The sequence below is a fragment of the Colias eurytheme genome, chromosome 11 (genome assembly GCF_061535395.1).
Source record: "Colias eurytheme isolate Ceu_HAF_F1 chromosome 11, ilColEury1 Martin Lab GWU primary, whole genome shotgun sequence".
NCBI classification, from domain to species: Eukaryota; Metazoa; Arthropoda; class Insecta; order Lepidoptera; family Pieridae; genus Colias; species Colias eurytheme.
The window spans coordinates 4,719,177-4,741,616 of NC_142990.1; the positions used below are offsets into that span (position 1 = coordinate 4,719,177).

Sequence of the window (22,440 nt, forward strand, 5' to 3'; positions counted from 1 at the left end):
AACAAACTTCCCTGAATGGAAGCGCGCGCAATTTTGGTAACCGAGTTGCCCATTGAAAAAATTGTTCTCAAATGCATATTTTACAAAGTTAATTTTTTATTTTGTTATATTTGTTTCTTACTTTTATTTGTGTGTATTATTTTAATTTTCTCTAAACAATAATGAATAATATTATAATTCATAATATAGATTTTTTGTATGGATATAAAAAATTAATGTCACCTTTGACAAATCTCATGTGACAGTTGACGTAAAGATTTTTGCCGATCGCCAGGGTTCCGAAACTCGACCTAAAAATAAAATAGAAATACAATAGAAAGAAAAATAGAAACCATTAATTGCATATAAACATGGGATATAAATTCCTAAAACTTGCCTCAACTCCTTTTCGGGTAAGTTTAAACGCTTATATCATTTGCATGACATGACATAGACAGTCAACATTTAGAGTTATGCAATCTATTTGCATTATAATTAATTCATAAAACCAAAAATGTTCAATTTATATTATAATGAAACAGTCTTGTTTTCAAATATTAAACATCATTGACACTTGGCTATCATCTGATCATCATATGTGACCTTCAAACATGTGACCGTCTGTCAGGTTAAATGCTGAACTTACGCCTAGAGCTTCAGTAAACACATGATAATAAAATTTCTGTGTTACAATAAATTTAAATGAATTTTTCCGAATACTCATACAATCAGTTTTCAGTGCCATGTTTTTGTATGTTTAGAATGGCAGTTTGAAGATTGCAGTCAGGCAATATTCATCAACTCATGAAGCTGATATTGTGGTTATTGGCTCGGGCCCTGGCGGTTACGTAGCTGCCATCAAAGCTGCGCAGTTAGGATTCAAGGTATGGTTCAACATTTACTTACTATATATAAATATATCTTGTTACACGTTCAGTAAAAATAAATTAAACGTTAAGAACAACTTTCCTTTTGTGTAACCATAACATGATCCTTATTCCTAGTTTTAAATATTCTTTTAGACCATATCAGTTGAGAAAGACCCAACCCTCGGTGGAACATGTTTAAATGTAGGATGTATTCCATCCAAAGCACTGTTGCACAATTCCCATCTTTACCACATGGCGTCACATGATTTCAAGCACAGAGGCATTGAGGTTGGACAAGTGAGCTTCAACTTTGAAGCTATGATGGCATACAAGGCAAATGCTGTTAAGGCCCTAACAGGAGGTATCGCTATGCTCTTCAATAAGAACAAGGTGAGTTAAATTCTAATTGAAATGGTAATTGATTGAACTCTTAATGTTTAACAGGAAAATTGAAAGACAATTGCCTGCATTTTATGTATGTCTTCATTTTCTACAAACAGATGTTTGTTTTGAATTAGCAACAATAATATAATTGTGTAATGATATATGATTTAATTACAAATATTTGATCATTTGGGTATTTTATGTTATTACAATTTATATTTTTTTATCAATATAAATATATCCAATGATAAAGGTCCAACTCGTACGAGGTGAGGGATCAATTGTAGCACCAAACAAAGTGCAGGTTAAGGGAGAGAAAGGCGTAGAGACTATTAACACTAAGAACATTCTGATTGCCACTGGCTCTGAAGTCACACCATTCCCAGGTGTTACTGTAAGTAAAAATGTTTATTATACAATAATTTTCAGTTTTTTCACATAATATAGTTTTAAAGAAGCATATAATTATATCAGTGATATAGGTATCTTTATATGGTATTAAATCAAATGTTTGTTATAACTCAAATAGAGATAAGAACATGATTATGAGTGTCATATTCCAACTCACAAATTAGATGCTGATAAGTACTTGACAATCATTTATCTATTTATAATAAACAATGTGCAATCTTCATGTAAATTTATTGAGTCTAAAATGTTGTTGAATGAAATATAACTTATGCTATTAAAAAATTTATTAAAATTGAGTATGCATTCCATAATCATTGACTATACTATTTTGAATTTCAATTCAAAATGTAGTAGCAACTTCAGATAAGGGTATGGAATACAAAGAAAGCTTAGTAGAAATTTTATTGTTAAAGTAGCACTTACTAACAATATTTATTGGCTCTGGATCATAATAAAACATATGAAATTACTAATACTACACCACTTGAACAAAATAAATTTATTCTCTGTATCTTATAAAAAGATTTCGAAACATTATTTATATAGAACTAGCTTCCGCCCACGACTTTGTACGTGCGTCCCCGTTTTTCCCCATTCCCGCAAGAATTTCGGGAAATCCTTTCTTAGCGGATGCCTACGTCCTAACATCTACCTACATGCCAAATTTCAGCCCGATACGTCCAGTGGTTTGGGCTGTGCGTTGATAGATCACTATATCAGTCACCTTTAAGTTTTATAAATATAGACATATATATAAAACTAATTCCAATTTCAACAGTTTGATGAAACACAAATCATCACATCCACGGGAGCACTATCGCTCAAACAAGTGCCCAAGAAGATGCTCGTCATTGGCGCCGGTGTGATCGGTCTTGAACTTGGCTCTGTGTACCAGAGGCTTGGTTCTGACGTCACTGCTATTGAGTTCTTGGACTCTATTGGAGGTTTGTAAAATTAATATTATTAACCAAAAAAATATAATATAAATGTATTATGTTTGATGTTTAAATGTATCATATTTTATTTTGAAATCGTTTCGCAGTTAAGCTTATTACATAATATGAGAAGATCGAGTTTGCTTTAGTAATTAATTATATGAATAACACAAAAACTTGGATTTGAAATATAATTTCGTTTGATTGATATGACTAAAAATATAACGAAAGTAAATTAGACACTAGGAAATATCTCTATACTTAGATATAACTTTCAGTTAAAATTCTTATATGCTGTAATTATTTGCACAGATGGTTTTTGTTAGTTTAACATTAAGAATAGTTATTATTTATATTTCACTAGCTTTCAATGTATATGTACGTTCATATAATAAATATGTTATGCCATTCATTTATTACATTGGAAATTAGTATAAATCATTTCACTAAAAATCAACAAACATACCAAGACGATAGTTGAACGTGACAACGTCCGATTGTTCTTCTTTGTCGCTCGTTCCGCGCTCTCGCTTGCACTTCAAGCCTTACATGGAACGCCTCAGAGCGAGGTAACGCCGCATGAGTCTTGTATTTTCGTGCGTGCAGCCGGCTCAATCGAATTATAAGACGTTGTCACGTCAAAAACTGATTTCCTTGAATGTAATTAATTAATATTCTATTAATTTTAGGAGTCGGGATTGATGGAGAGGTTTCCAAGACACTACAGAAGATTCTATCCAAACAGGGAATGAAGTTCAAACTCGGTACCAAAGTAACTGGTGTAAGGAAAGAGGGTGGTGGTGTCAAAATTGATGTTGAGGCTGCCAAGGGAGGCAACAAGGAAACTGTAAGTTTTTAACCTATGATTTTCTCATGAATTTTCTTTGTTATATTTTAATGGAAAAAAAATTTGTATAATTATTATGAAAGATTAAGTTTTCTGATAAAGTTTTAAAGTTTCATATATTAAGTTTATTAATTAAGTGAGAATACTACAATCATTATAGACTTTGTTTATTTAATTTTATCAATAGAAGAGTGCATTAAAATTCTTCCGTTTTCTAAATCGTAATAAATGTAAGCCTTTCAAAGATAAAATATATCTATATCAGACATCAGTGCAATATCAGGTTGTTTGTGATTTTTATATTATCGCTTATCATCTTGATGATTTATCAATACCATTATTGCATAGTGTAAAAATAAAACAAATAATTTAGATTGCATTAAATGTATTTCTAGTTTTTATGTACTAAATTAACTTTTAAGCTTTTTAATTTACCAAAACTTTCACCATTATAGAACAACTATAATTATGTATGTATATTATTTTTAGCTGGCCAAGCAAACATTGTGCTGCCTTACCCTTACCACTTTTTCCAATACTTACCGAATATACTTACATATTAAAATCGGCCAACCAGTTTCTCAGGATACTATATTAGATGCCGTACTTAAGCAATCAACACTTATATGTGAATGTCATATAGAAGAATACTAGCTTTACGCCCGCGGCTTCGCCCGCTTTGTCTTAAACCAAATAAATTACATATATACCATTTGTGAACAATGTATTCAAGGTATTTTGTTGGTTAAGGATTAATGCTGTATTGGTTAAAATCGCTTCGAAAATAAGCCATTATTTGTCGTAAAAAGTAAATGACAAAAAAAAGTTATTGTGGGTTATCCATAAGAGATAGATATATCCATCCATACATCACGGACTTTTCTGTAGACCTTTTCAATGTGTAGGTACTATAGTTAGTACATTATTTTGATAAAACTAGGGTTTAGGGTTTAAAACTTTACGGTTCAGCCTGCGTTTGCAATGTAAGCCGAAAAAATGTAATTATTTACGACATCACATTAGAAACCTCAAAAATAACAGTACTTCTCCACTATTTAATGGATGTTATTATACATATAAACCTTCCTCTTGAATCACTCTATCTATTTAAAAAAACCGCATCAAAATCCGTTGCGTAGATTCAAAGATTTAAGCGTACAAAGGGACATAGGGACAGAAAAAGCGACTTTGTTTTATACTATGTAGTGATAAAAAAAGCAAATAATACAGCAAAAGAAACAAGTACAAAGGCTATCAAAATTAAAACAATTCAACAATTTTTCAGTTGGACTGCGACGTAGTTCTAATCTCGATCGGTCGCCGGCCATACACCAAGAACCTCGGTTTGGAGAAAGTTGGCATCGCCCTCGACGACCGCGGACGAGTGCCCGTTAACAACAAGTTCCAGACCACTGTTCCTGGGTAAGTTTGTGTTTATTTACTTAAAATCTAATCTAAACAAGTATAAAAATATAAGAGGAGTTTTTTTTGAAGTGAAACTTCTTTATCGGGGATCGAAAAAAAATTAGTGTAACATTTTTTCGTTACGCGCCATCTTTTTCTTATCGCTCCCTACCACGCGTGATTCGACGTATTTCTGTAAAGTTGCATATAATAAATTATTTTTTGAAAAATAAGTTTCACTTCTTACGTGTGTACACTAGTAGGACACTAAGGACGATGAAAATCCCATCGTACCTTGTATACAAATATTTAACACTTAACAAACTATATTAACTATATTTTAAATTTAAAGTTGAATAGCATTCTAGTAAGAGGAGTTGATAGGTAGATAATTAAAAAAATGTGTGCGTGTACTAGAGTACACACGTAAGAAGTGAAACTTCTTTATGTCCTTATTTTTCAAAAAATAATTTACTATATACAATATTAAAGAAATACGTTAGTCACACGCTCGTCGCTACCTACTTAAATATTTACACCGGCCGCTGCTGCAACTCGCTCGCTTCGCTCGCTCGGCTCGTGCGGTAGTTCAAAAGTTAACCTAAGATGCTCGTCGCTTCGCTCCTCGCTACCTATTTACATATTTACACCGGCTGCTGCTGCAACTCGCTCGCTTCGCTCGCTCGGCTCGTGCGGTAGTTCAAAAGTTAACCTAAGATGCTCGTCGCTTCGCTCCTCGCTACCTATTTGAATATTTACGCCGGCCACTGCCGCGACTCGCTCGCTTCGCTCGCTTGGCTCGTGCGGTAGTTCAAAAGTTAACCTAAGATGCTCGTCGCTTCGCTCCTCGCTACCTATTTAAATATTTACACCGGCCGCTGCTGCAACTCGCTCGCTTCGCTCGCTCGGCTCGTGCGGTAGTTCAAAAGTTAACCTAAGATGCTCGTCGCTTCGCTCCTCGCTACCTATTTAAATATTTACACCGGCCGCTGCTGCAACTCGCTCGCTTCGCTCGCTCGGCTCGTGCGGTAGTTCAAAAGTTAACCTAAGATGCTCGTCGCTTCGCTCCTCGCTACCTATTTGAATATTTACGCCGGCCACTGCCGTTTTCAGCTTATAAAGGATTTCGACTTAGGCGGATTTTGATTGGACAGAGAGTTTGAGGTTTATTCTTATAAATTTTGAATTCATAAAATTATAATTGAACACCTGACACCAATCAAGCAAACACGTGTTTACGTGAGTCATAGATTTATTATCGTATACTCCTAAAATGTTTTCTAAGAAACAATAGTGTACTTACATTGTCGGCACGTTCTTAAAGTCGGTAACTTATTTTTGTTCGAACAATAGAGGTAATAAATTCCTAATGATCAAGTTGTAAAGGTTGTAAAATAAAAAAAATATTCTATATTAAAACGTAAGTATGTATATATAATATGTGCGTCATTAATTTCTGACTGTTTCGAAATTTGGTGCAAAATAAAATAGTGTGTAAATAAAATTTGTAAAAAATCAATAAAATAAAACAATTGAGTAAAGATCTATAGGCATATTATGTATGTATTTATACAAGATATGTATATTATATATTTATACAGGGAACTTCTCAACGTGTTATCTATGAAATTATACTTTTACTCAATTGTTTAATTTTATTTACACACTGTTTTATTTTGCACCAAATCTCGAAACAGTAAGAAATTAATGACGCACATAGTACATAATATATACATATTAAGACAGAGGTTAAGCTTAAATAACTTGAAAAATAAATAATATGATCACGCCCACGTGTTGGTGTTTTAAAAAATTCAATCAAAAACTGAGGTTAACTTTAAATACAATTTTAGAAAAATAAATACCACAATCAACATTCAAGTATTAGAAAAAATTGATACCATAATTCCACCCACGTGTTAGTGTATTGAAAAATACAATCAAAAAGTGAGGTTAATCATAAATAACTTAGAAAAATAAATACCATTATTACACCTAAGTATTAGAAAAATAGATATAATTACTTATTTACTTTTTTTAGAAATTCACTGGAATTAGAATTAAAACAAACCCTTTGATTTTGCTGATCACTTTAATATAACATGTATATAGTCACGAGTACGGCGTAACTCAAAAATGTAACGCGCGCGGCGTAACGCAAAAAATGTAACGCGCGCGGCGTAACGCAAAAAATGTCTCACAAAATTTTTGTCCACCCCCGATAAAGAAGTTTCACTTCAAAAATTTGTAAAAAATATGTGTGGATGTAAGGACGTGATTAAAACACATTTTCCTTGGAGTATATATTATAGTGGACAGGTAGATATTTACTAATATACTTGTAGATATGATTCCCGTTTATTTATTTTATGTCTGTATAATGCTATACAGAAGCTATTTATTGTTATACATAATTATTATGATCTGTTCTATAATATGGTGTCGAATGTTCATACTTCTCTTTCCTGGTGCCATTTATTTCAGATCTGCATTCTTTACTACAAATTAAAATACATCAGGTTCTCGGAATAAACAAAATATTAAGGGCCGATTTTTCAATCCTTGGTTAAAATTTATCCATCCAATAAATTATTCCACGGACATTTTAAAATGTCACCTGTAAACTGTCAAATACGGACAATTAGAATACATTTTTGAAATAGTAGTTTAATACGTTATTCGATGAATAAGTTTTAACCAACGATCGAAAAATCAGCCCTAAATGTAGTTAATTTATTTAATTTTCAGAATCTACGCCATCGGAGATGTGATCCACGGCCCCATGTTGGCGCACAAGGCTGAAGACGAGGGTATTGTGTGTGTGGAGGGTATCAAGGTATGATGACAACAAACAGTGTATAATATATTTTGATTTTCTTTAGCAGCACATGTTCACATTTAACATTAATAAATAATTAATTTTTTTTCATGAAATATAAATGCAATATTAATAGAAATTACTTGTCTAATCTAATAAGTTATTTATCAGAAAAATTGCCATTTGAAAAACTAAACTAAATTTTCAAATGTCAAACCTAATAATTTTTTTTTTTATATATTTTAGGGAATGCCAGTACACTTCAACTACGACGCCATTCCGTCTGTGATCTACACATCTCCTGAAGTCGGCTGGGTCGGCAAGTCGGAGGAAGATCTTAAGAAGGAGGTTCGTATCGTTAATTATTGTCCTTTGCACAATTATTTTAGCTTAGATTATATTGCAAATTTTAGGAAATAGTAAATTCTTCAGATATTGTATTCAATAATTTCTCAATAATCTTGTATTCAATAATTTCTCAATAATTTATCGCAACATTCAGAATCTAATACTAAACGGTTATATTTTCCTACATTTTCAACACCTTAAAAAAAGTTAGTCTTTTTTGTAATTTAATAGGTCAAATGTTCTTGTTCAACACCGTAAAACATGTTTATTTGTTATAAGTTAATAATAATTCCAGGGTAAAGCGTACAAAGTGGGCAAGTTCCCGTTCCTGGCGAACTCGCGCGCGAAGACGAACGGCGAGCCCGACGGGTTCGTCAAAGTACTCGCTGACAAGGCCACTGACGTCATACTCGGCACACATATCATTGGACCCGTTAGTATATTTCTTTGTTTGGTAAAAAAAGCTTTATAGTTGTAAATGTTCGAACTCAATATGATTTTGATTGGGTAACATATTATTATAATTTAAATTACATGATTTATGAAACCAGTTGTTTACTTATACAATAAATGATATTCCTTTTTCATAATAATTATTGACGTATGTAATACAACAGTTCATAGACTTCCTTATAACACAATAAATGATATTCCATAATTATTATTACTAATCAGTAATATTGTAGGGTGGCGGTGAGCTGATCAACGAAGCGGTGTTGGCCCAAGAGTACGGCGCGGCCGCAGAGGACGTCGCGAGAGTGTGTCACGCGCATCCCGTGAGTATATTTTATATATTACTAGCAGTCCGCCCCGGCTTCGCCCGTGGTACATATTTACGTTTTCTCTACATAAGAACCATTCTCGTACTTCAAGGAATATAATAATAAAAGAATTAACGAAATCGGTTCAGCCGTTCTCAAGTTATGCGCTTACCAACACATTTTGGGATTCATTTTTATATTATACTAGCGGTCCGCCTCGGCTTCGCCCGTGGTACATGTTTACGTTTTCTCTATATAAGAACCATCCTCGTACTTCAAGGAATATAATAAAAAAAGAATTATCGAAATCGGTTCAGCCGTTCTCGAGTTATGCGCATACCAACACATTTTGCGATTCATTTTTATATATAAGAAGATATGTCTTGCTTGATAGTAATGCATTTGTTAATATCCAACTAAAGCGGAGCGATCCATGTATATAATTAATGTAAATTCGCTGTTTTCCCGCTTTCAATTTTATAAATAGGCTAGTAAGGCTTATAATATCAATGGGCTAGTTATCAACTGTTGTAAATATTTTGACAAACTAATAACTTTGTTGCAGACATGCTCCGAGGCTCTACGAGAGGCGAACATGGCTGCGTATATCGGAAAGCCCATCAACTTCTAATTTAATACATAGTAAAATATATATTTATTTGGTGAAGCAAAGCCCGAGACGTAGTACCGTAGTCCACCTTAAGGAATCTTGTATGAATCTGTCGAATAATGGGTATTAAAGATAATTGTGTTATGTATAATTCGCTATTATTTATTATGAACACAGTGTAACTGACATGTACATTTTTTGTTAATAGATTGTTACCATTCATTCCGTTTCACGTAAAAATCTGCATTTACATTCTGTAAATGTTGTCTATTGGTATATATTGTTTTGTAAATAGCTTTACGACCCCTATATGTATGTGATTTTTTCTGAGCATTAAAATAAAATAATTTTAATCGATCACATGTATTTTATTTCTTAGATAGATAAAACAGTTACACAGAAGATTAGTTAATACAATGACAATTCGGACACATTAAAATCGTAGTATTAATGAATAGACAAGTAATATTTAAGATTCTCAGTAGTATTATGTATTACAATTATACAATACAAATTAATCGTCTAAAAATTATCCTAAATCATTTGTTAAAAACAAGTTCACAGAAAAGTTCTATTGACTAGAAGGCAAAAATTAACACTGTCATAATATTAAAACAAGTTAAAATACAACAGTATATAATATTTTATATAAAATATAGATAACAAAGAATAGAAAAAGTCATAGATACATAACAGTGTAAATATTAGGAACACATAATAGCTGCACATTTATTTCACTATATAAAAAGAACACATCATTGAAGTAGTATAAAAAGAAGAAAAACATTAAAATTAATATTTCTAAACGCTATCAACAAAAATTTCTATAAAATATTCAACTAAATGGCAAGATTATATTATATTGCATTAGGGCCATAATAAAATTAACTACGCAGTATAAAAATATGTTTACAATAGGCCATATTTAATCTAATTATTTTTTGAAAATCTTCTACATATTCATATCAAGGTATAAGGAGTATGATTTAAACTTCATTGTAATTATTGTTGATTACAGGATATGTAAAAGGAATTAATTAGCTTTAATATCGTCAGCTACTTTTACATTAAATAGTGAATGGTTAAATGTATACATTATAATATGTACTCATATAGTACAAAAATCTGTCCCAGATCCCATTCTTCCATTTAGGAGCAATTCCTTTCAATATAAATCCTTGTAATTTCGATTAGATATTATTTTGAATAATAAGTTTTAATGCCACAATGCCATGCCACATTATTTTCAACCCCAAGTATCTAAAATGTCACTACACATATTCAAATAGAACTTAGGCGACAATATCTCACTATATTGAGCACAATCCTTAGAAAACATGATTGCCGAAGCCATCGTCGTCGCATTTGACTCCATAAATTTCCCTAAAACCACTTCCAATTCTTCTGGCGACAAATTATTATCTAAGAAGAAATCTCTCGACAGTCTAAAACATGTCTCCCACAATTCTGTTTCGATTGGAAACAGAGTTATACATTTGTCTATTATTTGAGCGGCTCTTAGCGATAAATTAACTTCTGGAACATTGACAATCGGAACAGATGTAGGTATTATGCGTTTCATTGAATATTTGAGCTCATCGCAACAACATGGTAATGTTTGATAAACACTTGAAGCGATAACTGGATAAGGTTCCTCATTCAATATTGTCATTGAGACATCTTTTATGCGTTTGGATATTGCGTTTGTGATAATAATTTTAAGTTCGTCTCGTTTTCTCATGTCATTCGCATCGTCCATGTTATCTTGATGTGTGAGATAAAGTTGGTCGTCTTGTGGAATGCATTTCAGATTGGTCAACAGGTATTTCAGGCAATCTGCGTAATTTTTGTTGTGAAATGCGAGTTTCGCTGCCATGTTCGGGTTTCCTAGAAGCGTTTCTTCATTTATCCAGGGTTTTAGGAGTAGTATGATGTCATCAGCCCAGGTCTTCTTCTTGAAATCTGCCATAGTTACGAGAGGGTTTAGACCGGGCTCTATGGGCTTTCTCTCTAGCCCATCAATATCAAATGGGAACATGATATCGATTCTGTCCACCGGCTGAAATAAAAACTTGTTATTGCTTCGACTCGCGGGTATTTTTATAACGCGTTTTGTTGTCTTCATCATTATGACGCGGTTATTGCTGTTCTCCTTTTCGTTGTTAGGCTGGAAAATGATAAGTTAATGTAAATAATATTAAGTCACAATCTTTCTACATTTGTGGAACCAAGAAAATATGGGAATGATTATAGTTTAGGATAATAATAAATACCTTACAAAATATTATAACAGTACGTAATAAAATACTAAGCTATTTGTTATGCTAAAGTTCATGCCGAAAAATACACATCTACACCTTCGATTCGTAAAACATCATTTACTTTCGTTTTCGTTAAGTCAGATAAAAGCATTGAGGTATTATTACAAGAGAGGGCACCACGAACAAAATCTGTGTTACAAGCTCGGTGGCGCGGGGGGCGGCTAGTGAGTCATACACTTTGTAGATATTCTGCTTCTTATCACTACATAGTATAAAACAAAGTCGCATTCTCTGTCCCTATTTCCCTATGTCCCTATGTCCCTTTGTACGCTTAAATCTTTGAAACTACGCAACGGATTTTGATGCAGTTTTTTTAAATAGATAGAGTGATTCAAGAGGAAGGTTTATATGTATAATAACATCCATTAAATAGTGGAGAAGTACTGTTATTTTTGAGGTTTCTAATGTGATGTCGTAAATAATTACATTTTTTCCGCTTACATTGCAAACGCAGGCTGAACCCTACGAGTTTTATCAAAATAATGAACTAAGTATTGTACACATTGAAAAGGTCTACAGAAAAGTCCGCGATGGCATATGTCTATCTCTTATGGATAACCCACAATAACTTTTTTTTGTCATTTACTTTTTACGACAAATAATGGCTTATTTTCGAAGCGATTTTAACCAATACAGCATTAATCCTTAACCAATTAAATACCTTGAATACATTGTTCATTTAATATAGATCTATATGGCCCTTTACACCGTCTGATTTAAGAGAATATTTTCGAATATATTACAGATTTAAAAATTGCGGGACGTACCGTTTGTCGCGGTACCGGCCGGCCGGGCCGCTGTTTTTATATATACTTGGTTAAAAGTTTTTCTGTAGTCTACGTACCATACCTTACCTACCTTAAAAACGTATCAGCATTGCACCCGTGCGAAGCCGGGGCGGGTCGCTAGTTACTTATAAATTAAAACCAATCAATGTAACAAATAAATATTGTTTATCTTATTAAAAAAATATGAATAAACTTATCAACCAATCAATGTAACAAAAAAAATTGAGTTTGAGACGATTGACTCTAACTCGTGTTATAAATAGTTTAGTAGCGAAGTCCTCTCTAGAAAAATTACCTCCTGTTACAGTCGTAAAATCATCTCTCACCTGTAAATGCATATTGCCAGTAGCATAAATCCTGCCATCGTCATCAATATAAACTGTAAAGTCACCGCCACAAGCCACAAGAGCCTTGGTTCTAACATCCATAGTCTCAACTTCCTCTGTGGGTTTTGCTTTAACATTGTCCGGTTGTGAGTCAGTACGTATTTGTACTTCCGTCGGTATTTGTACTTGTTTTCTATCTCCACTACCTGTTCATAGATAAATATATTTATTTAATGAATCGGGAAAATAAAAAAGCACTATTAGTAATATAAATCATTCATCGAAATTTACTCTTGTCGTAGCAGAAAACTGCTTCATTGTAAAACTCTGCCTAATAAACGTGAAAGCAGAGTTTTGCTTTCTAGTTTTTTTTATATTGCACGCCTCATAAGCGAAGCGTTGAGGTGGGTACTACTGTCACTTCGCGCAAAACATCAGATTTTTCAAACTTAAAATGTCTTTATGTATCATACATTGCACTTGTAAGATAATACATACACACACATATTAAGAAAAAACACTATTTTTAACGTTCATGATATTTTTGATGTCATTTTTGTTATTTAAACTAGTTAAAAAACAGTTTAAAAAAGTTCTGTCTTGGACGTCCGTGTGTCTGTATGTGCGGATACTTTTTCTTGTTAACACGATAGCGACCGAAATACTTTACTAATCGAGTCTTTTTTTTTCTCTTACGCTTGAGTATGCTCAGGAATAGAACCCTTTCATTTTTCAGGGTCTGATTCGATGTGGTTTAATTGTTATTAAATAAACAAAAATAATAATTAATAAATATTTATTAAAAAAAAATTATGAGGCGTGCACTTTTGGATTTTCCAAATTATTTTATGTTTATTTTAAGTTTAATTATACGACTTACCCAATTGTCCGTCGAAATTCAAACCCCAGGTGTAAATTGTGCCAACATTATTGATGATACAAGAATGATGCCAACCAGCTGACATCTGAAAAAGAAACAAGAGCATTAATTTGGCGAGAGTATACATATATGACGGGGAGAGAATTGTCAAATTTTAACGAATTTATACTAACTATGGAATATTATCTGACGCCATATTGAATTTAGTAAGTGTAGCGTTCGCAATATCGCGGCTTGTGTGCCACAAGTGTAGTACTAACCTGTACAATCCTTCCTTTCACGTTATATATATCAACAAGTTGCGGCACCAGATGTGGATCAGGCGGTGGAGCCGTAGGTGAAGCAGGTGCTGCTTGTACGGCGTTGATAGGAGCAGCTTGTGTTAATATAAGTACTGACCTGTACAATCCTCCCTTTCACATTATGTATATCAACCAGATGAGGATCAGGTGGTGGTGCCGTAAGTTAAGCTGGTGCTGCTTTTGCGGCGTTTACTAAAAGTGCGGCTTAACCGCCGTGTATAGGTCGCGTCATGTAAAAAGAACGCTGACGGTTAAGCTGCGCATTGGCAATTTATTGGTCTATTTGGCGTTATGAGGTGGTATAAGAATAACAAATATGTAGTTGCGAAGCCACGACTCGAGAGTCTACTTCAAAAATAAAATAAGCAGCATATAACTTTCGTGCTAAACTCGATACATGCCAAAACACACCCCATCACTTTCATCCAGCGTTCTTTTTACATGACGAGTACTGTATATAGTACTGACCTGTACAATCCTTCCTTTGACGTTATGTAAGTCCACTAGCTGCGGCACCAAGTGCGGATCAGGTTGTGCCGTAGGTGAAGCAGGTGCTGCTTGTACCACGTTTACAGCAGGTGCTGTTTGTGCCACCGGTGTGGGGATAGATGGGGTAGATGCACGTCGCGCATGCGTAGCTCGCACTTGTTGGGGACTCGCGCCCCAACACCACACTTGGCCTTTGGATGATAGCGCCAACTGGGGACAATTAATTTAATAGAATGAAGATAGTTAAATTCGAACGTTTTTTTTTGAGACTTGCGCCCCAACACCACACTTGGCCTTTGGATGATAGCGCCAACTGGGGACAATTAATTTAATAGAATGAAGATAGTTAAATTCGAACGTTTTTTTTTTCAAGTGGGGAAATCTCAATTCGAACGTATAGCTCAACTTCGTCAGAAGCTAGGGTAAATAGCTATTATTAAAATAGTTTTTTATAGTCTACTAGCTTTCCGCCCGCGTTTTCAAAGAAAAACCCGTTCCCGTAGGATTTCCGGGATAAAACCTATCCTATGTCCTTTCTCGGGTATCAAAATATCTCTATACCAAATTTCATGCAAATTGGTTTAGTAGTTAAGGCGTGATTGAGTAACATACAGACAGACAGAGTTACTTTCGCATTTATAATATTAGTATGGATTAGTTTTTTAATACTAAGAATAGTTTAAACTTGTAATTGCATCAAAATTCATAACAACAACTATCATATCATAGCAACAGTGGTGTTGTCACAAGATCCTGATATGGTAATATCACGAACATCGCAGGTGGTACAAAAAGCTTCATTATGTTTTTTTTTTATTCTCTAATTTTTAAGCTATTGCATAGCTTCTTTCGCGGACCTTGAGCGCGGGGACCGAATCCAGAAATTCCGTAACGAAAAAACCTCACGCTCCCCACTCCGACGGGCACGGAGGTGTGGCTTGAAGGCATGCAAATGGCTTTACCACGGCAGTCCCCGAGTGCCTCACGTATTCTTTTTTCATTAAAAAGTTTTATAAAACTTATAAATTAATCGTTACTTTATTTATTGACTCACGTTATGAAAGTACCCCACAGCGATGCTCTCAATGCTATCAAGCGCCACCCGTACAGGCAGCGAGGCCTTGTCCCGTGCTCCGCTCCCGAGCTGCCCGAACACTCCCGCCCCGCTGGCCCACACTTCACCGTTCATCATTAACACTACGGTATGACACGCCCCGCAACCTACGCTTAGCACCTGGAACAATGGGAGTCATTGTGAAAATAAGGATAATTTTTACCCGACTACGGCAAAGCAAAAGGAGGGTTATGATTTTGACAGGCTTTTGGATTATTAATTTTCATGTTTGGAAAGGCGTAGTCACACGTTACATATACCTATCTACCGTAGCACTTTGACAGCGTGTAACTGCGGTTTTCCAAACATGAAAATTTATCTCTACATAGTGGAATATTGCATACTTCAGAATAGTATTATGACATTATTATCAAATTACAGCGAAGGCATCTTGGTAGTCTACTGTGTCCATTTACTTGCAACTACATTAGCAACTTTGTTCAGTTCAGTATTCTGAAAATATTGTTTTATACTTTTTCAGTGCCGTTTTTTGTCGTAGTTGGGTTTTAGTTTTTTTACTTTTTATTATGAATTATATCGAAATAAGGGGAATAATAATATTGAGTGATGGTTGTAAATATCAGTAAAACAATGTATAGGAGTGAGTTACAGTATAGTCATTTTAAATTACTCTACATAAAAATAAAAGATAAAAAAACATGTATGATAAATATAGAATGACACTGGAAAAACACAATCAACATGTACACACCTTTCTTCCTTGAAACTTGGTGACAAGTTGAGGAAGACAATGATCGTCAATACTGCCAAGACATAACTGTCCATGAACACCCCACCTACAAATATAATTATTTCATTACAAACATTATAAATAAATATAATAATAAATAGATGATAGAGGAATTGTAGTTGTAATAAAAAAGATATCGAAATTTCAACAAAATAAGTTAAGTTGTTCAGTTTTATTTACTACTAGCGGTCCGCCCCGGCTTCGCCCGTGGTACATATTTCGCAAAAAAAAGGTAGCCTATGTTCTTTCTCAGGGTCTAAAGATTATCTGTGCCAAATTTCATCAAAATCAGTCCAGTAGTTTATGCATGAAAACCATACATACATACACACATAATTACAAACGTTTCCTCTTTATAATATTATATTTAATATATTTATATATTTACTAAAATTCTCACCCCCAAGTGTACAACCGGCCTCCAAGATCAATAGCAGCCGAATGATAATGTCCCGCGGCTATAGCAGTAAGAGGAGCGGTCCAGTGATAATGGACCAGCATCAATGAACCGTGAGCTGTGGCTGAATCGCCGATACCCCCGGGCCAAGCACAGCCTACACCTAGCTGGCCGTATGAGTTGTCGCCTGAACTGTATATCTGTGAGAATTGTTTTATTTTAATAATAATTATATGGATATATATAGTATAATGGAAAATTTTAAGTGAAATATATATACATAACTAGGTTTCCGCCCGCGACTTCGCCCGCGTTTTCAAAGAAAAACCCGTTCCCGTAGGATTTCCGGGTAAAACCTATCCTGTCCTTTCTCGGGTATCAAAATATCTCCATACCAAATTTCATGCAAATTGGTTCAGTAGTTAAGGCGTGATTGAGTAACAGACAGACAGACAGAGTTACTTTCGCATTTATAATATTAGTTAATGGATATATATATAGTATGTATAATGGAAAATTTTAAGTGAAATTTACCTAATATAGAAACTTGGCTACATACCAGAGGCAACAGTAGGTGTCGCCACAGGTAATAAAGATAAAGGCAGTATAAAAAATTTGTCACACTTTGTTTAATTTTGTATTTGAACAATGTCAGTTAAATTTTACAACTATGCATAGGAAGAACCCATTTTATTTACTGTTTTAAATATATTGTCAATATAAGGAAGGAAAATCAAAACAAAAAAAATTGTTTGTCTGTAAAGTCGGTTAACTGACGATAGTTGAACGTGACAACGTCCGATTGTGTTTCTTTGTCGCTCGTTCCGCGCTCTCGCTTGCACTTCAAGCCTTACATGGAACGCCTCAGAATGAGGTAACGCCGCATGAGTCATGTTTTTTCGTGCGTGCAGCCGGCTATATCGAATTATAAGACGTTGTCACGTCAAAACTCAACTTACCCCATTCTCCGTCAACAAAAGCGTGTGATGCCTCCCACAAGCGACATCTATAACGTTTCCAATTAACTCCGTATTAACCGTTGTATTCGCGATCATTATCTTCGCATTCCCATCATCAGCCACTGCCCAATGTCCAAGACCACAAGCCAAAGACCTTCGAGGCAAGAACTGGTATTTCCATGTATCTGGGTTTCGACTAAATTCCGTATATATTTCTGAGCAAGGTATTCGAGCTTCTATTGCACATACTACGTGCATGAATGTCGCTATTAGTTGGAGCATTCTGGTAGCCTGATACAAAATATTTTGTTAGATATATTCATTAATTTGATATATTAAAATAACAAAAGTGCACGCAAAAAATACTTTTACAATATTGAGACAGATCAAAACAAATAGCCGGCTTTGACGCCAATAATAATGAAAGTATTTTAGTCAAACTAATTGTATACTTGTAATTTTATGTTATTAGTCTTTTTCTTTAAATATAATGCACAATCGCAGAAACTTGAACAGACTAGAAATATGGAAAGTCAAGTATACAAATGACAAAATAATACGTACATATATTGATGTAATACCCTGCTTTAAATCCCGCATAACTGGACGCATCTGATCTTGAAGTGGATTGAGCCATAGACACAATCGCTAAAACCAGAAAAGCTCATAAATACCTTTTTCAATGTACAATATAATATATAATATTATATTTTATCAATGATTACCTTCAAAATCAGTGTATCAAAGTTATTGCACTTGTCCGAAATAAAATCGAAAAGCCATTGTCCATTTTCTTCCAAAAGAATGGGCACAAGACACGGTTGATTCAACAGGCAAGTGATAGCACCTCTACATATATCACTTCTTGACTTTATAGCCGATAGAAGCAAGTTAGGGTGACCACGATGAATACTGAAAACTGGGACCAATTCCCAAAGACCAGTTGCAGCTGCTACTGACGCTAACTCTAATAATTCAACAGTTCCCAAATTTGTAAATTTGACGTCCCTGTACAAAGCATAGATAAAATTAATAAGGTAATAAATACTTCTATTAAAACTACATTTTAAAACAAAATAAACATACATGTCAAACTTTTCCTCATTATTTGTTCTGATTTTCAGCAATAACGCTAAAAGTTTTGCAGTCACAGCTACATTTCCCAAACTGCCAACATTGCCTGTCTGTTTATACATGGATAATTCATGTATTCGTCCAAATACGCCCAAACGAGCGATCCAGCCATCTGGCTGACTCTATAAAATAAAACTATTTTATGTGAAAACTCCTATAATAATCTATTAATTTATTACATTATTATAATTAACGAAAAATAATAAAAAATATGAATAACAATTAAAGCATTTTTTTTTTAACAATTAGGGAATATTTCTAAAATGTATGAAAATGACAAATAGACGCTAGCGAACGAAAAGGAATACAGTTCTTAGGAAAACTTACTTTTATTAGAAATATTATAGTTAAAAAAATATAATAATAACACACCTGAGACAAAGAGTACAAATACTGCGCGGGGGCAATCTTGCCCCTAGACATGAGCATATCGGCAGCAGCTCTGAGCAAAGTGGGCACAGGGGCAGCCAGTGCCGCAGCAGATAACTCCGCACCAACACCTCCCCGCATTATGAGACCGACTAGCCATTCGCATGGTTCGCAACTGAAGTGAAATTATTTAATTTTACAAAAATATACAATTTCGCAGGGTAGATTCCCCAAGATTGTAATCTAAAAAATGTATAAAATAAAATTGCAAGCGAATGTTAGTAATGATTTTTCGATAGTTTTCAATATCACAAATTACATAGATCAAAGATCCAACAGTTTATAGAATGTTACGGCGATATAATATTATTATCATCTAAGTTGCGACAAATGGGTTACTACAAAATTTTATTCTAATCTTTCGGTCTTATATTACATGAATCCTCATAGCTGTCAAAAAAATCAAATTATATCAAAAAAAATCGGATAAAAAAATGTAAAACTTCGCAATGCATTGTTATTTCTACAATATAAATAAACTTACACAGTATTTAAAATATATGCTCCGCACGAAGTTATCACCAAGCATGGTTCCAAAATAAACCTTGGTAGCTGCAGGTCACATAAGAATGTCGGTTCCCGCCAACCGGAGTTAGTAGACGATGGCTCTTTAGCTGCCATGAGATAGGCCTTCTGAACATCGCCAATTAATTGCGCCGCCCATAACTCTGAGAAATCACGCTTCATACCTAGTAAGGCTTCTCCCTGGAAAAATACATTTACATTACTATTTTAGCTACTGCATTATTTTCTGAAAAACTTTTTGACGTGACAACGTCTTATAATTCAATAGAGCCGGCTGCACGCACGAAAAAACATGACTCATGCGGCGTTACCTCGCTCTGAGAAGTTCCATGTAAGGCTTGAAGTGCAAGCGAGAGCGCGGAACGAGCGACAAAGAAGCACAATCGGACGTTGCCCGGTTCAACTATCGTCAGTAAACCGACTTTACAGACAACCAATTTTTTTTTATTACTCATGTCATGTAAAGTCATTGTCATGCAAAAAACTTACTTGAACAACTGAAAAGTTAGCGCTGTGCACCTCCAATTCATTTTTTCGTATCAAGTAAAGAAGCCTTTGTGACCATAAACCCTGAATATATTGACCATCTTTTTTTATTAGTGGCCTCAGAGTTCGAGAAGCTACGTCTTCAGCAGGACTTTCAAGCTTTAAAGAAAAAACATTTAATTAGAACAAAATTATTAACAATACTAGTTTTAATCTAAAAAAAAACATTCTAAATATAATAAATACAAAAATTACTTACAATAAGGGTGCCTTCATTAAGTTCGAAAGCAGTTAAGAAGTGACGACCATTCACATACTGTGATGTTAGTGCCCAATTATTTGATCCTTTTCTGAACATTGGCAAGTATTCAGTTGGTTTGAGTACATATTCAACTGTTTGTGTTTTATTTTCATCTGTAAACAAACATTTTCAGATGCAAAAATTGCAGATTGCAAAAAAATATGCAAAATTGGATGAGCCTTATACCATTTATATCTCATGAGCACTTATAGTAATTTTCCAGTTTAGTTTTAAAATTATAAAGTTTTGGGCAGAACAAAATTTGCTTGGTGTGCTTCTTATTAAAATTAATACAAATATTCAAATTTAAAATAAATACAAATTGATGATTACCTTTTGAACCACCCTGTATCAACAAAGTTATTTTATCCTTAGACAATTGTCTAATATATGACATAAAGCTTTCTTTCTTATCTCTATCATTTTGAGCTCTTATTTGTGTAAGCCAGTTATATCCATATGACCTATGTTCAAGAACTAATTTCCATTGTTGGGAGGGGCCTTTGGATATCTGAGAAAAAAATACAAAACATGCAATCATTATTTTAATGTTTATATCATATTTCAATTTATGTAAAAACAGACCATGATACTTTAACTATTTTACAGAGAATTTAATAACCATTTTAAAGAAATAAAACATTATTTTTACTCACCAACAAAGCTAATAAGTCTAAGGAGTCATCAAAACACATCTGTAATTCATTGATTTCACCATTTACCTTTGTTTCACCAACAATACTCTGAGATTCTAAGGAGTAAAAAATTATAGTTCCATTCTGAAAAAAAATAATTTAATATAATATTTTCTGTGATACTTTAAATAATGTGTAAATAAATTTTAATATTAAAGAACAATTTGCCTGCTCAGTGAAATATTTTTTTTAATAAGCTGTGTTGAATAAATAAATATACATATATAATGTTTGGGTGAAGTACATATTAATATAAATTATAAATTTATAAAGAAGTACATATTTTCAAGCCATCATACCTACTAATTCTTAATCTTAGTCTTAACAAGATTAATTTTTCCAAACTTTGACAGAAAACTTACAATATCAGGCTTACCTTGGATCCAATTACTATTATATTTTCTGACTCTTTAGTAAGCCACCACACAACTGATGTTGGTTGAGGAATTTCAGCAAGAGGTAGCACAGTCACACTAGACAGTGACCACTTGCAGTCAAACGTATTTTGCGGTATGAAGAGTGGCAGAAATGGTACGAGTAATACCTTTTGATCACTCACAATAAATACCCAAGTACCACTTGGTTCAAAGCACATGCAATAAACTGGATTGTCGACGAAATCCCAATCATAAACATTATCAAATCTCTCAGATTGCGGGTTAATATATAAAAACATCAACTCTTTGTCACTAGAAAAAGCAAGGAACTTTTTCAAACCCACTTCATAAAAACTATGATTTACAATATCAAGATGCACCAATACGTCCAATTTAAATAAGCCGGAAAAATCCAAGTTATCATTTTGTTGAGACATTTTTCACGTATTCTAATTTGTATCAATGCGCATATAAACTTGTTTCGGTATTAAATTACGCTACTGGTGAAAATATACATTTGGTAATACAATTTTCGGTAACTATGGTCCATAATTAATTTTTAAATGGAACACATGTAGATGATAATTTTCTTTCAATTTCAATAACAATTGTAGGTATGTTTGGTTCCGAATTCCGATCAATTACAAATTAATTTTGGAGTTTCGCGATTTTATTGACGTTTGTTTCACAATACATGTACAGAACCAATACTTAACAATTGACAGTTGACAAAGCGATCAAAACTGAAAATATGACAGGCGATGACAGGTCACAGGGTGGTCATAGCCACAGATAATTCA

At 33.8% G+C, this 22,440-nt stretch overlaps 2 protein-coding genes across 3 annotated transcripts; one reads left to right on the top strand and one right to left on the bottom strand.

Moving 5' to 3' along the window:
- Positions 1-231: 231 nt before the first annotated feature.
- Positions 232-9,724, top strand: LOC149904530 (dihydrolipoyl dehydrogenase). The gene is made up of 12 exons (XM_090107617.1): positions 232-392; positions 741-863; positions 1,002-1,238; positions 1,486-1,626; positions 2,422-2,587; positions 3,268-3,425; positions 4,711-4,847; positions 7,578-7,665; positions 7,894-7,995; positions 8,291-8,428; positions 8,682-8,771; positions 9,322-9,724. Exons 1-12 carry the CDS (start codon positions 351-353, stop codon positions 9,385-9,387), a joined length of 1,488 nt encoding a protein of 495 aa, XP_089963743.1. The 5' UTR covers positions 232-350; the 3' UTR covers positions 9,388-9,724.
- Positions 9,720-22,355, bottom strand: ca (RCC1 and BTB domain containing protein claret). Of its 2 annotated transcripts, XM_090107616.1 has the most exons (19): positions 21,640-22,355; positions 21,225-21,347; positions 20,902-21,079; positions 20,527-20,681; positions 20,271-20,426; positions 19,741-19,961; positions 19,200-19,371; positions 18,780-18,949; positions 18,419-18,701; positions 18,258-18,341; positions 17,694-17,984; positions 16,738-16,934; positions 16,299-16,383; positions 15,527-15,706; positions 14,556-14,682; positions 13,942-14,048; positions 13,682-13,766; positions 12,802-13,007; positions 9,720-11,533 (listed from the first exon to the last, which is right to left on the bottom strand). In XM_090107616.1, exons 1-19 carry the CDS (start codon positions 22,075-22,077, stop codon positions 10,613-10,615), a joined length of 4,179 nt encoding a protein of 1,392 aa, XP_089963742.1. In that variant the 5' UTR covers positions 22,078-22,355; the 3' UTR covers positions 9,720-10,612. The 2 variants fall into 2 exon arrangements, with proteins under 2 accessions (XP_089963742.1, XP_089963741.1); XM_090107615.1 differs by lacking the exon at positions 13,942-14,048 and having other exon boundaries at positions 14,452-14,682.
- Between the last annotated feature and the right edge of the window lie 85 nt (positions 22,356-22,440).

Bases quoted from the DNA above. Each gene is read 5' to 3' on its own strand.
- LOC149904530 (XM_090107617.1), top strand. From the start codon at position 351: ATGGGATATAAATTCCTAAAACTTGCCTCAACTCCTTTTCGG. The intron at 1,239-1,485 runs GTGAGTTAAATT...CCAATGATAAAG, and splicing joins TGCTCTTCAATAAGAACAAG to GTCCAACTCGTACGAGGTGA. The intron at 2,588-3,267 runs GTTTGTAAAATT...TATTAATTTTAG, and splicing joins GTTCTTGGACTCTATTGGAG to GAGTCGGGATTGATGGAGAG.
- ca (XM_090107616.1), bottom strand. From the start codon at position 22,077: ATGTCTCAACAAAATGATAACTTGGATTTTTCCGGCTTATTTAAATTG. The intron at 20,427-20,526 runs GTAAGTAATTTT...TTTTCTTTAAAG, and splicing joins TTAATGAAGGCACCCTTATT to CTTGAAAGTCCTGCTGAAGA. The intron at 19,962-20,270 runs GTAAGTTTTTTG...GTATTTTTCCAG, and splicing joins CTAACTTTTCAGTTGTTCAA to GGAGAAGCCTTACTAGGTAT.